Below are 12500 nucleotides of genomic sequence, written 5' to 3' on the forward strand. Positions count from 1 at the left end.
GGAATGTCTAAATCAGAATCAGAATTATTTTATTCAGCCAAAGTATGTTTGCACATACAAGGAAATTGACTTGGTGTGTTTGGTTCACACGTTTAAGATAGGCAACAGAATAAGTATGAATACATTTACAACATAATTCAAGATATAAACAGAGTATTAACAGCAAATGTGGCAAAGTACAAAGTTAGCCAGCCAAAGTGACAGGTACAAGTACAAAGTTGGCAAAAGTACAGTTAGCAAAAGTTAACAAATTTAACAAAATATATACACGATGCAAAGAGAAATCGCAGAATATTAACAGGGCAGAATATTAACAGGGCAGAATATTAACTGGATATAACATGGCAGTGTCATGTAAGTCAAACTTTTAAGATGTCTGGTTTTTCTGTCAGTAATCTCTTAAAGAAGGCCACCAGCTGAGCTTAAGACTTGTGTGTGGACAGTTTCCCTGCATGGCCGAGAGGAAAGCTACATCTTGTTTGTCTTCCTGCTCTCCCTTCACAGGGAAAGTCAGCATTGATTATTGACCTGCTTAACACAGAGGACTTTGTAAGGGTTCCCAGGAGGGTTCCTCCACATCTCATTTTACCACCACACACTGTTGAGCATTATGAGAGAAATGGCTACACCGATGAGTAGATTTAAGCCAGACCAAAAAATAAATAAAATAAATAAATAAATCAGTCTGAAAGTATTAAGTGGTTTGGTTTAGTTTTAATTTGATTTGGCTATGACATAATTGCTGTTCCATGCATTCAACCAAATCTGTTTTCAGAGCCACAGGCGCAGGCCCCTCCTAGAATATTATTGATGATATCACCAACCATCATTTTCTCCATAAAAAGTGAGCCGTCAAAAACTTGGAAGGGGATGATGAGAGCAATGTTCAACTAGTACTTATGATGGGTGTTTCTACCCTTTCTCTAGATTATTCAATTTGGCATATGATGGCGCAAATGTGGTCTACTATACATCATAGGTCAGAGTGAGTGGTTTTTCCCCATGTGTGCCATGATGTGGTAAATAACAGTAGAGGGGTTATGAAAAATACTGGTGCCAAAGGAAATGTTGACAGAACCCAGTGCCTCAATGACATACTGACATCATAGGACACGTCATGATTGGATGCACAAATAATCACTATAATGAGCTGTCTTGCGAAACATTTGCATTTTATTCATTTTAGTTTCAAAATCCCTCTTTAGCTACCATCTTATATTATGAATACAAGTTGTACTGTACTTGCCTGGTGAGGCCAGTAGGTCAGAGTACTTCCTTAGTTTTCACTGGCCAAACAACAGGCACAATTTTTAAAATGACCGCTTCTTCATATAAATATAAGTAAATTCTTACTATATGTAATATAAACATTTCATACTGTAGCTAAACTGCAAACAACAATAGATTAATTAATTGCTTGTGAAAACATGTTATGATATTGCCTTAAGGCAGGAGATTATAGTCAGTCTGAGAGGATTTCTTTAATATTTAGAATATAATCTTTTCGCACTTATTTTCAGTATTTATTAGGATTTTGCTCTATAGTGATATAAGTGCTTTCACATCTAGGATGATCTAGATTTAGGTGTCCAGTAGGTGGAGCAGCTGTAGATTGAGACTGACAAACACATCCGGCTGAAGGTTGAGGCTTCTCTATTTAGCTTCCGGGTCACACAGGAGTTGGGGAAAAGACGAAAGGCAAAGTAAGATGGTGTCAGCTGACGATAAGACACTTGGGATTGTTTTGGAGCACACATGGAGCTGTTGCCAGCACAGGGCGATTGGCCGTGTGTGTGGACATTGAGAAGCCTTCAACAACACATCGCCTCATCTGAGGATGGGATTCTCAGACACCTTCTGAACTGCAAAGCACACAGCGAAGTTGGGACTGGCCTAGCCCCGATATGACTCTTTCCGTGTATACTATGCTACCCTACAAGAGTCCCGTATCCGTACATAGACTTGCGACTTGCGACTCGCGACTCTTGCGACTCTCGCTCCCAAGCTGTCTAAATCAGCGATACGCACGTATTTACAAGTGTCACAGAAACATTTCAAAGCCACATACTTGAGAAGAAGGGTTCATAGCTTCTCGACGTCGGGGTTAGAAAGCTTGACGCTGCTCATAAATGCCTCTTTTTATCCGAATTCGGTGCTGGTGACATTATTTTTTACCGAGCTTTCGACCAGAGTGGCGCTGTTGAGCGCTGTGACGGCTGGGAGCTCTAACCCGGAAAAATTATAGATTTTCCCCCCGTTGTTATTTTTTGTTCTCGCTTAAACCGAGTGTTTTATGGTCACTCAAGATTCTCTGGAAGACTTGTTGGCTTGGTTCGAGCCTTAAAACTCGTTATATTTGGATTTATTGAAATGTCTATGGAGAAAATGGACACGGAACTTACTTCCGGGGCAAATTCCGTCACGAAAAGTCATATGCCTGCCCTGTTGAGCTCTATGTTATTTGGTTAGTAGGCAAGTATTATCTTCATGCAAACTGACAAACTGACAGCTGATTCTGTGCTCTCTGTGGACACCATGCTGTTACCGCATTTACCATAAATTCTGTACCTCTGGAGAGAACAGTTTTGCCTGTGAACACCGCAAACTGGACACTCCGCAGTAACCATAAATTAGCTTTTACTGCTGCCTGCTGTAGCAGCGTCAAGCTACCTAGAGTTAGCTAAGACAACAGGAAGTGCAGCGGTTTTGACTTCAGAGTTGAGCATAGATTGTGTCACTTCTGGGAGAAATTGGAGAATAATGCTGTCTTGGGCTGTGCAGAGCAACATAAATGGTTGGAGAAGTATAATACTATAAAATAACCGTACACATCACACACCACCCACACCCAAATAGGCCCTTTATTAAGTTACGGCCTAGTTTTATAGAAACTATCAACTATCAATCAGCACTATCAATACCACTGGCATGAGATAGAAGCTATGAATTGTCTCAACAATGGTGTCATTTGTTTACGGTAATTATACCAAGATATATTTTGAAAATAAAAAATAAAAATACACGTCGCAGCTTTAAATGGTCTCCAGCCAAAACAACTCCAGTCCAAATGTAGCCTACATCTGGCTGCGCTCTGGAATAACTGCATCTACTTTGGTAGGTTTTGTTTGTCTTGATCACGGTCATGGTTACAGTCTTGTAAAAGTAAAATCACCATGTACTGAATTATCGTCGGTCCCTCTGTTGATTGGCGGTTCCCCTCTCTAACACCGTGCAAGTCTTATTTGGGCGCCATGCAGATGGTTAATTCGGGCGGTGTGGATTGTGCTGTGAGCGATGTGTCAGGATACTGAGTCCAGAACAGTTGCATGTGTGGCGGGTCTGTGGCGAGGCTCGGGCGTGGACTTGTCTGATACAGGTTCCTCCACATCACATGGGCAAGTTTAAGAGAATTGCTTGAGGAAGTGCAGAAATCTAGCGAGACCCTGGCCGTAATGGAAAGGTCAAGTGTAAAAGTTGTCGGGCGTTTCTACGGCTGATCAAAGGCGATCTCTTATCGGCTCAAACACATCGATATCACGTTACCTCGGTGGCCCCTGTCGGCATGTGGCACAGGCCAGGCGCAGGGACAGTGGAGGGCCACTGTCTGGACTGGACTGGAGGAAGCCGGGAATTAATTTCTGATGGACAGCACTAATGTCTTTCAGACCAGGGCCCGAAGCTACAAAGCGTTCTCCATAACACGAACGCTGTGCGGCAGGCAGGCGACAAAGCCGACCATCTGCTAACCAGACACACACCCATACTCTCTCTCTCTCTCTCTCTCTCTCTCTCTCTCTCTCTCTCTCACACACACACACACACACACACACACGCACACACACACACTCGCATAACACGCAAGGGGTGCCAAACGGATCGATTAGCAGACAAGGAGTGCGAGGGCCACAGCAGGGGGTGGGGGAGACACCCAGGGTCAAAGAGATGGTGTAGTGTTTCAGCACATGCTAAATCAGTTAGCATCTCCACACACATAAAGCCCCGGCTCTCGCTGCAGCCACCCCGCATAATCCCCAAACAATCTGGCTCAATCTGGAGAATAAGTGGAGCCTCTCTGGTTACAGTAATGCTCAACAGAACAGACACTGAGCCTCTTGCAGGAATGATAGAGATGGATGTAACAAGAATGTTACTACTTCATTCCCAGAGTAGCATTTGTTTATTTCCTGTTTCACCTAATAGGGATTGAGTTTCTCTTAGCTTAGGACCATGTGCGGGTATCTGAAGCATAGAGCAAGAGGGAGCTGATTATAGCTACCCTGTGCAGGATGAACCAGGGAATTGGGGATTTCTGTCAGACAAGAACAATGTGTTGTGTGGTTCAATGAGGTAAGTGGCCACCTTTAGGAATTACACCCCCCCCCCCCCCTCCTCCCTCCCCCCCGTAGTGACTGCCACCAAGTTGAGTCATAACGCAGGCACACATGTCCAGAACCTAAGCTATGCAGGTTAAGTAGGTGAATTGGTGTGCACTTACTGTGAGCCTGTGTTTGCAGGGTGTGGTCGTCTGTGCTATGTATGAACTGACACTCTCCAGCTCCTGGGAGGGATGTGATCCAAGCCACAGAGTACAGTTGGCACACTGTGCTCCGGTGCTATTAGCACACTAATGCCTTCCCCAGGACTCCCCAAGGCTAGCGCTGGGCCTTAACCTGATACCACACATGCTACATAAGACATCGGATTTGCTCCCCTCTGTCCCAAAACACATCTGGGATTCAGATTTTCCTGTTTGTCAACAAAAGGCCTCCTAGAGGCTGAAATTGCACAGGAGGGGGATTTCTGGCCAGAATGCTGAGCTGTCCTCTCTGCACATGTTTCAGAATGTGTAATCACGCTGCATATGTCACGTTAACCCTCTCCACACCAACACACGGCTACACGTTTCATAAGTTTGTTTCATAACACTCCTCTCGGTGTTCCTCGGAAGCCCTCTTGTGGGGGGTTTATGGCGGGCTCTCAGACCCTAACCCTCTATATCTGCTACGTGATATCCCGTTCTAGCTATTATGTTGAAAGACACACGGGGTTAATGGGATCCAATTAATTAAAAAAACAACTGGTCAACGCTTTCAGACAGATCGGAAGGTTTTCCTCAGCTACCCAGCTCTTAATGCAATAATAATAGCAAATGACCAATAGAGACTTCAACCTGACCGCCTAAGTAGGGTGTGAATTTCAGCGACATTCACTTACTGTAAGGAACAGCAGTGAAATATCCCTCCAACATGGTTGTGTTTGTAGCACATGGGGTAATATTACTCTTCTCATATTATTCTCCCTGGGTGGCTTCTCTGATTCAATATGCATCTTTGCATTTTGAGTCCCAGGGAAACACAGCTAATTAACCTTATTACTTAAAGGGGCAAGACATCTCCCCCATCAATAAAATCACTTGCTCGCCTGTTCAAGAATTAGACACCAAAGAGAGATTACACTACTGTGAAGTGGATGAGAAATTAGATTGCTGTCGTGCACGAACGAACTCAAGGGTGCAGCTATCTGTATCTGTATCTATTGTTTTCCCAGCGTCCCCCCGGAGCTGCTCTATTTACACCAGCAGGGGTGTTTCTTCATTCAGACGAGAGTCATTTGCCATCCAAAAATCCCTTATTTGTGTAAGAATAAAGACAAGTGAGGCGAGAGAAACTCTGCGTTACTCTACGTGTGATTCACTGATATTTTATCCTGGTCATCAAAATGTTTTGAGTCAGATGGTGAAAAGTTAAGGCCCAGCTGTGAAAATGAATTCAGTAATTGTTGAACCCACAATGTTTTCTCGTCAGTATTGTACTGTACTTCTCTGTCTAAATCTTTCATTTCATTGTGGTTCTGTGGGTTACCTCATATCCCTTCTATAGATTAGTAATCAGGTCTGGTGCTCCTATCTGGCCTGTGGATCAGCTCGGGGGTAAACATATCCACGTGTCAGCAGGCCGTTTGACTGACAGCCTGTCACTTCCTCTTTGTCATCATTGCTGCGTGCTCAGATAGGATCTGCAGGAGTTTGGCCCGACTGCTTTTGATCCAACTGGGATAAGCCACATCGCCAGCCCGGGCCTCTGCTGTGCTCCTACACTGTGGGCCAATGGTAGCTCAGACGGCAAGCTATGGATTCTGAGGAGTTTACACAAGGAGATGTGTTTTTGCTTCGCGAATGTGCATCTGAGATGAATGTCGCTGAGAAAGATATTTGCTCCACCAGTAGTCAGGTCAAAGTACAGTCTCTGCAGTAGATCATGTCAGTAACATCACCGGTAGGTAGGGGCAGAGTCAGGGGAGAGTTTAGGCTTGGACAGATGACGCCAATGCTGAAGTAGGAAAAACTGCAGTTCCTTGGCTACTTGAGGCTGGCTGCAAAAGGGAGTCAATGGGCCTTTTTCACAGCAGTTATTTTGTGTCTAAAAGACAGGATAAACACAGGTGCAACCAAAACATTAATGAGGGCCTCAGCACTGGGGAAAGTTGGAAGCCCTCATTCATGTTTTGGTTGCACCTGTGCTTACCCTGCCTTTTAGACACAAAGTGGCTGCTATGAAAAAGGCCCATCGCCATTCACCTACATGTTAACACGTTCAGTGCCAGCGACGCCATATGGCGTCATTAGAAATTTACCGTACAGTGCCAGCGACGCCAAATGGCGTCATAACTCCAAATTGTTTTTTTTGACGGGGGGGTGTCGATCTAAGCTTCTTACGTCGCCTCTAACAATATTGTAGCTATTGGAGGTCGATAACCTATTTTACAAACCCATTAGGTGGCGACAGCACTCTCCTGATCAGAGAAAAAGGAGCCAAACACACAGAAATAGTCACTGGGGAAAATGAGGAAATCGCATCGCATCCGTCCGTATGCATCGACGTGCCTCCATAAACGAGCACAACGCCAGCTGTGCCCCCAGCAGCAGCATCCGCTGTCACAACTGAGCACCTCCATGTACGCTGCAACAGCACATTCACATAATCAGCCTTATTATTCCGAACTGGAAGCATGCCAGCCCGTGACAAACACACGCGGAACCAAAAAGCTGAATGTCGCGCACCATTCACTGTGTGTGCGCAGCAAACTCAGCAGAGACTGAGAGCCACCAGACACATAAGACACACCCAGGAGGCGTGTGCAGTTGAGGGGGGGGGGGGGGGGAGCACGCAGAGCAGCCTACATCCATGAGAGCAGCATACACTTCACCCAGACAGACCCAGACATCAGAAAATTAGCTTCAGAGTCAGTGATGTGCTTGAAATGTTTAATTTCACAAAAGGCTCATTATCTCAGCTCGTAGAAAAAAAGGGATGTTTTTGCTTCAATCAAGCTATCTTCTCCGGCTCATAACTAAAGAACGGAAAATGGGATCAATAAACTTTTTTTTGCAGGTGATAGAAGAGAGTCTCATCGTTATTTGTGCGTGTTCAGTGTTTACATAGTAATTATTAAAAAAATTATATGACTGTTTTAAAATGCATTGCGGCCTATGTGGCACAGCAAGCAACCTTTTGCTCAAGGGCCGTGGCACTCAAAGTGTTAACATGCCCGACTTCTAGCATGAATAAACATGTTTACAGTTCAAAAAACGGTTTTGGTCTCTATAGCTAATTTCACCTTTCATGACAACTGTACGGGGGGTGAATGTTGATATAACTTACTGATTTAGAGTCAAATAATAAACAATAAAAAAAAAGGTTTTGGCCGTGATTTGCAGGTCACCTGTCACAGACCAATCGCAGGTGGCACCCCTGGTCTCACACTCTTGTGCGAGCTGTGCAAGAACCAAGATGGCAGCGACCAAAATGACAAATTGGAGGCTTCCGAACGGCAGTCTACAAACCAATGGGTGACGTGATGTCACATTCAGTGGTCACACTCACTCCGTCCATCTCTTTTTACAGTTCATGGGCAGGACCAAGCTGACACACACGCGCACACATGCACACACACACGCACACACACACACACACACACACACACACACACATGATTTGGAGAATAATCGCATTATGATGGATGCTTTAGATTATTCTGACAATGTTCAAAAATGCTTTGCAGGCGTGTGTGTGTGTGTTTGGTACAGTCCTAGTTTAAAACATGAATGGGTCAGTGTCAGCTCCACAGGTGAACGATGTGCTCTTGTGTGTGTGTTTGGTACAGTCCTAGTTTAAAACATGCATGAGTCAGTGTCAGCTCCACAGGTGAATGATGTGGTCTTGCAGAACTGTACACTGATGGATTGTTTTTGTTCCTCAGGTGAGCGTCCATACCAGTGCCCCTACTGTGACAAAGCATTCAGCAAGAACGATGGTCTGAAGATGCACATCCGCACACACACTCGCGTAAGTTCTTCTTCCATGCACAGTCTGGGCAGCTGGAAATTACTTCGTAATCCCATTTATTTCCAACCACACACACTGGGAGCTTGTATTCCAGCTAACACATACAATTATATTTTGGCACTTTTGCAGTATTGCACTGTAGAAGCAGCTACTGTAGTTTTCAATCTTGTCCTGGTTTATAAAATTCACATAAGTTGTTACATCAGTGAGACAGATCTTTGGTTATCTGAATGTTGTGCTGACATAATCTGGTTAGCTGGGATGTGTGTTGTCTTTACATTCTGTGCATTTCTGTGTGATCGCTTGCATTAATGTTTGTTTTAGGCTGAGGCTGAGCAAACAGTTGTGTACAGTGACATGAGTGTGTCTTATGTAAATGTAGAAATCCTTCAGAAAGCAAAGGTAGAGTAATAACCTTTTGGAGCTGTTAAATGTTTTTATCCAGCCAAAAAGATGGCCATTAGAAAATTCTTTCTCACCACAAAATAAGTACCGTAAATTCCGGACTATAAGGCGCACCGGTCTATAAGCCGCACCTTCAAAGGTGACTATTTTTTTCTTATATAAGCCGCACCGGACTATAAGCCGCGGGTGTTTTAATGGTATTTTTTGTTTTTTTTACAGTGCACACAGTGTCCGCGGTGTGGTGAAAAGAGGGCAAGAGAGGAAATTAAAACAGAAGTGGATTTATACCGTAGTTAGAAAGAGTGCTAAAGAAGAGAGAATTCCGTTTTTTATTTTTTTATTTTAGTTACTCACAGTACTATTGACCAGTCCAACTCAAAAGATATTCGGCAGTTTCACTTTGAGCTCTTGTTCCGCCGCTGTCCATCAATGGTTATGACGAGTCTCGCTGGGTACAGTACGCCAAAGCGATATCCATTGACTTTAACCTTTTCGATGATGCTGTTGTATGTTGCGCGTTTCTGTTGCACCAACGCGGAGAGGTCCTGCCGGACGAAAAAGCGCGTACCCTCCCAGGTGAGGGGCTTCTTCCCCGCAGCCTGGAGGATGAGTTGACGGTCGGGCCAGCGGAGTAGGCAGATGAAGATGGCCCTCGGTGGCAGGCCGGGGTCTGGACGTGGCCGAGGCGCCCGGTGTGCCCTGTCCACCTCTGGTGGTTTCTCGCCTTCCTTCAGGTCCAGGATGTAACACAGGATTTTGCCACGAAAGCGTCCATGTCACCAATCTCAGCTCCCTCTTTTACATTGATCAGGCGAATGTTATTTCTTTTACTCCTGCTGATTAAGTCATCAACCTGCGTGTGCAGCGTTTCGATGTTTTTGCATTTTATCCACTTTCGGACTCACTGTGTTGTTTTTGTCCTCCAGTGCGCTGATGCGCTTTTCCGCATTAGAAACTCTTCACGGTTGCATTATTTTCTTTAGTGAGTGAGTGGATGGACTTCTGCACGTTTTCAAACTTGTTTTCAAGCTGCTCAAACCTCTGAGCGATGTCGGACTTAATCGATAGTGTTTCACGGAGTAAAAGTTTAGCCCAAGCCGTGTATCTCCAGCCTCCAGCAGGTGAGTCATTTCCTCATTCATGGCGGTGATTTCTTCGTCTTTTTCTTTCTGCTTACCTGTGTTGTGTTATGTTATGTTATGTTATGTTGTTAAAAGAGGGCAAGAGAGGAAATTAAAACAGAAGTGGATTTATAGTTAGAAAGAGTGCTAAAAAAGAGAGATTTTTTTTTTTTTTTTGGAAAAAATCCATAGATAAGCCGCACCGTTATATAAGCCGCAGGGGCCAAAAAAGGCCAAAAAACGGGAAAAAAGCCGCGGCTTATAGTCCGGAATTTACGGTATATTACGGTGAGGGATTTGATGTTGTAGCATGTTTTCTGCTTAAGGTGCGTCAGACCGACCTATTAAAGTTTTTCGCTGGCATCGAGTTTACATACAAAGTCAATGCAAACGAGCAATTGAGCGTATATTCGCCCGGGAGAAAAATCGCTGGGCGTCCGAGCGACAGCGACAGAGCGATAGGGCGAAAATTCGCTCGCCGCCCGAGATGAAATATCCCAACTCGAGCGAAATTTCGCTGGCAACAATCGCTTGCGGCTCAACGCTGATTGGCTGCCGTGTGAGTCAAGGATCACACTGGCTTGGAACAAACCGCATTGACAGGCTGACAACTGACATGAAGTGAAGTCTGTACTACCGGTATAGATCATAGATACACAAGCTTGCATTAGGAGCACGCTGATAGGCTTAACTTGTAAATATCTACGGTGGCTCGTAGTGGACAAACATCATGACATTCCGTTTTCATCCTGTCTAACGTTAGCCCCCAGATGTCCGTCAATTCTTGTGCCTGTTGACGAGCGATTTAAACCCAGCGACAGAGCGATTCCAAAGGGTTGAAAAATAAATATCTCGGTGTGAACACAGCTTTAGGGGTATGTGTCCTGATTGAGTGCCTCCTCTAATCAGTCGGGCGCCTGTTTGAGGGGAGGGGAACTGGGGGGAATAGCATGGTCCTCCCACGCGCTACGCCCTGTCGGTGAAACCCCTCGCTGTCGGTGAAAAGAAGCGGCTGGCGACTCCAGGAAGCATGTACTAGTCTACAACTCTCTCCAGATTGGCAGAGGGGGTGGAGCAGCGACTTCTATAGATAGAAGATACAATTAAATACACTAAGAGAACCGATGAATATACAGACAGCAGCTGACTGTGTAGCGATGCAGAACATTCAGAAGAGTCATTTTGTTTTAGACATGTAAATGTAAAGTGAGTCAGAGGCCAGGGTGGAGAGAGGAAAAGGTACGGTCTTACTGGACGTCATGAGGTCATTTCCTGGGATGGGACAGCGCTCGTTTCCCTGCAAGCCCTTCTCAAACTATTGAAGTTCTCCACCAAAACGACACTTTCCATGAGCTCCCTCCGTGCCTCTGGGGAGGCTGTGTGTGTTACTGTCACTTCTGATGAATGGGACTTAATATATATTTCATCATAGGTTTCCCTGTCATCAATCTCTATGGCTATGACAGTGACAGTAGTGGCCTGTCAACGGTATTAATTCAAAGGCTTTGTGTAAAGTTTTATTTTAATACTGTCCAGAACAGCAGTGCGCCGCTGTTAGATTGTCTTGATGATGTAGGTATCCCGTCCAGGTTGAAGTCTCCCAGTAGAAACAGGCAGGTATAATTTTCTAGCGAGCAGCTGATTAAACTGACTGATGCTTTGTGCCTGATGTTCCCAGACCTGCGTTTGCTCACAGCGCTGTGAAATATGGGCTGAACAGTTACAAACAGCAGAACCACATGAAGTCACCGCTCGGCAAAAAACAAATGTCATTTGGCAGAAGGAGCCCGCAGCTCACTGTTAATGTACAGAAGATTTGAGACGGATGTGTTTGTAGCTTGCGTGTTTATTCCACATGCACCACATCGTCAGTGACTAAGATTAGACGCACGTTTGATGCCGATTTGGCTGTTAGGAGATATTTTATTTTGGGTGATTTTGATCTCTGTGATGTGGACAAAGTCGACTCTTTTATGTGCAAAGTTGCAATTTTATGCTTTGGATTTCTCTCTAGGATGTTTTTACCATTTGTCTAGCAGCGTTTTTACAGTTTTCACAGTTTTCACAGTTTAACTTTCCGTGACTGAGATAAAGGTTGTTAACAGAGAGAGTCGAACAGACAGTTGGTAGATCCATCTTGTATAATTCACACTGTATAATGAAATTTATTGTGACAAACTTTTTTGGTTTCTTTCAAATGACACCATGAAGTCTAACAGGATGTTGACGTCCTGTAGCCTCGCTGCTTTCCAAACACCCACATTTCACAGGACACATGAGACGCGAGCCTGTGTTGGAGTCAATAAACAAGGCTCTGTCCTCGCGTCCGTAGATGCGCTCTCGGCGGAGAGTGGTCAGATCCAGAGGGAAGGTTAGGCCACAGGTCAAAGGGTGAACAGCTGCTGAAGAGTGAAGGTCACCAGGTACAGATGTTCAATGTTACCGGGGTCACAGTGATGCATTCTGGGTAGGCCGCATCACCTAAGTCCATCCATGTGTTTCCTGACCTCTGAACCTTGACCCCTCCTAGTTTTTTGTCTTTGTTATTTAAGAAGCCTTATTCCCTTATGGAAAAGGGGGATTCTTTACTGGGAAAGTGAGCCTTGTTAAAGCAGCAGGGTTTAACTGG

The 12500-nt window shown here is 44.8% G+C and overlaps 1 protein-coding gene across 1 annotated transcript in view; it reads left to right on the forward strand.

The window, feature by feature from the left end:
• Window positions 1-12500, forward strand: part of prdm5 (PR domain containing 5) — a gene marked incomplete at both ends in the record, with an annotated part of 38098 nt that overhangs the window by 21300 nt on the left and 4298 nt on the right. The window contains one exon of the mRNA XM_083647268.1: window positions 8260-8345. Coding sequence (XP_083503394.1) covers window positions 8260-8345 — 86 coding nt within the window. The remainder of the gene's footprint in view (window positions 1-8259; window positions 8346-12500) is intronic.

This window comes from Poromitra crassiceps, assembly GCF_964638095.1.
Source record: "Poromitra crassiceps genome assembly, chromosome: 12".
Lineage (NCBI taxonomy): Eukaryota > Metazoa > Chordata > Actinopteri > Beryciformes > Melamphaidae > Poromitra > Poromitra crassiceps.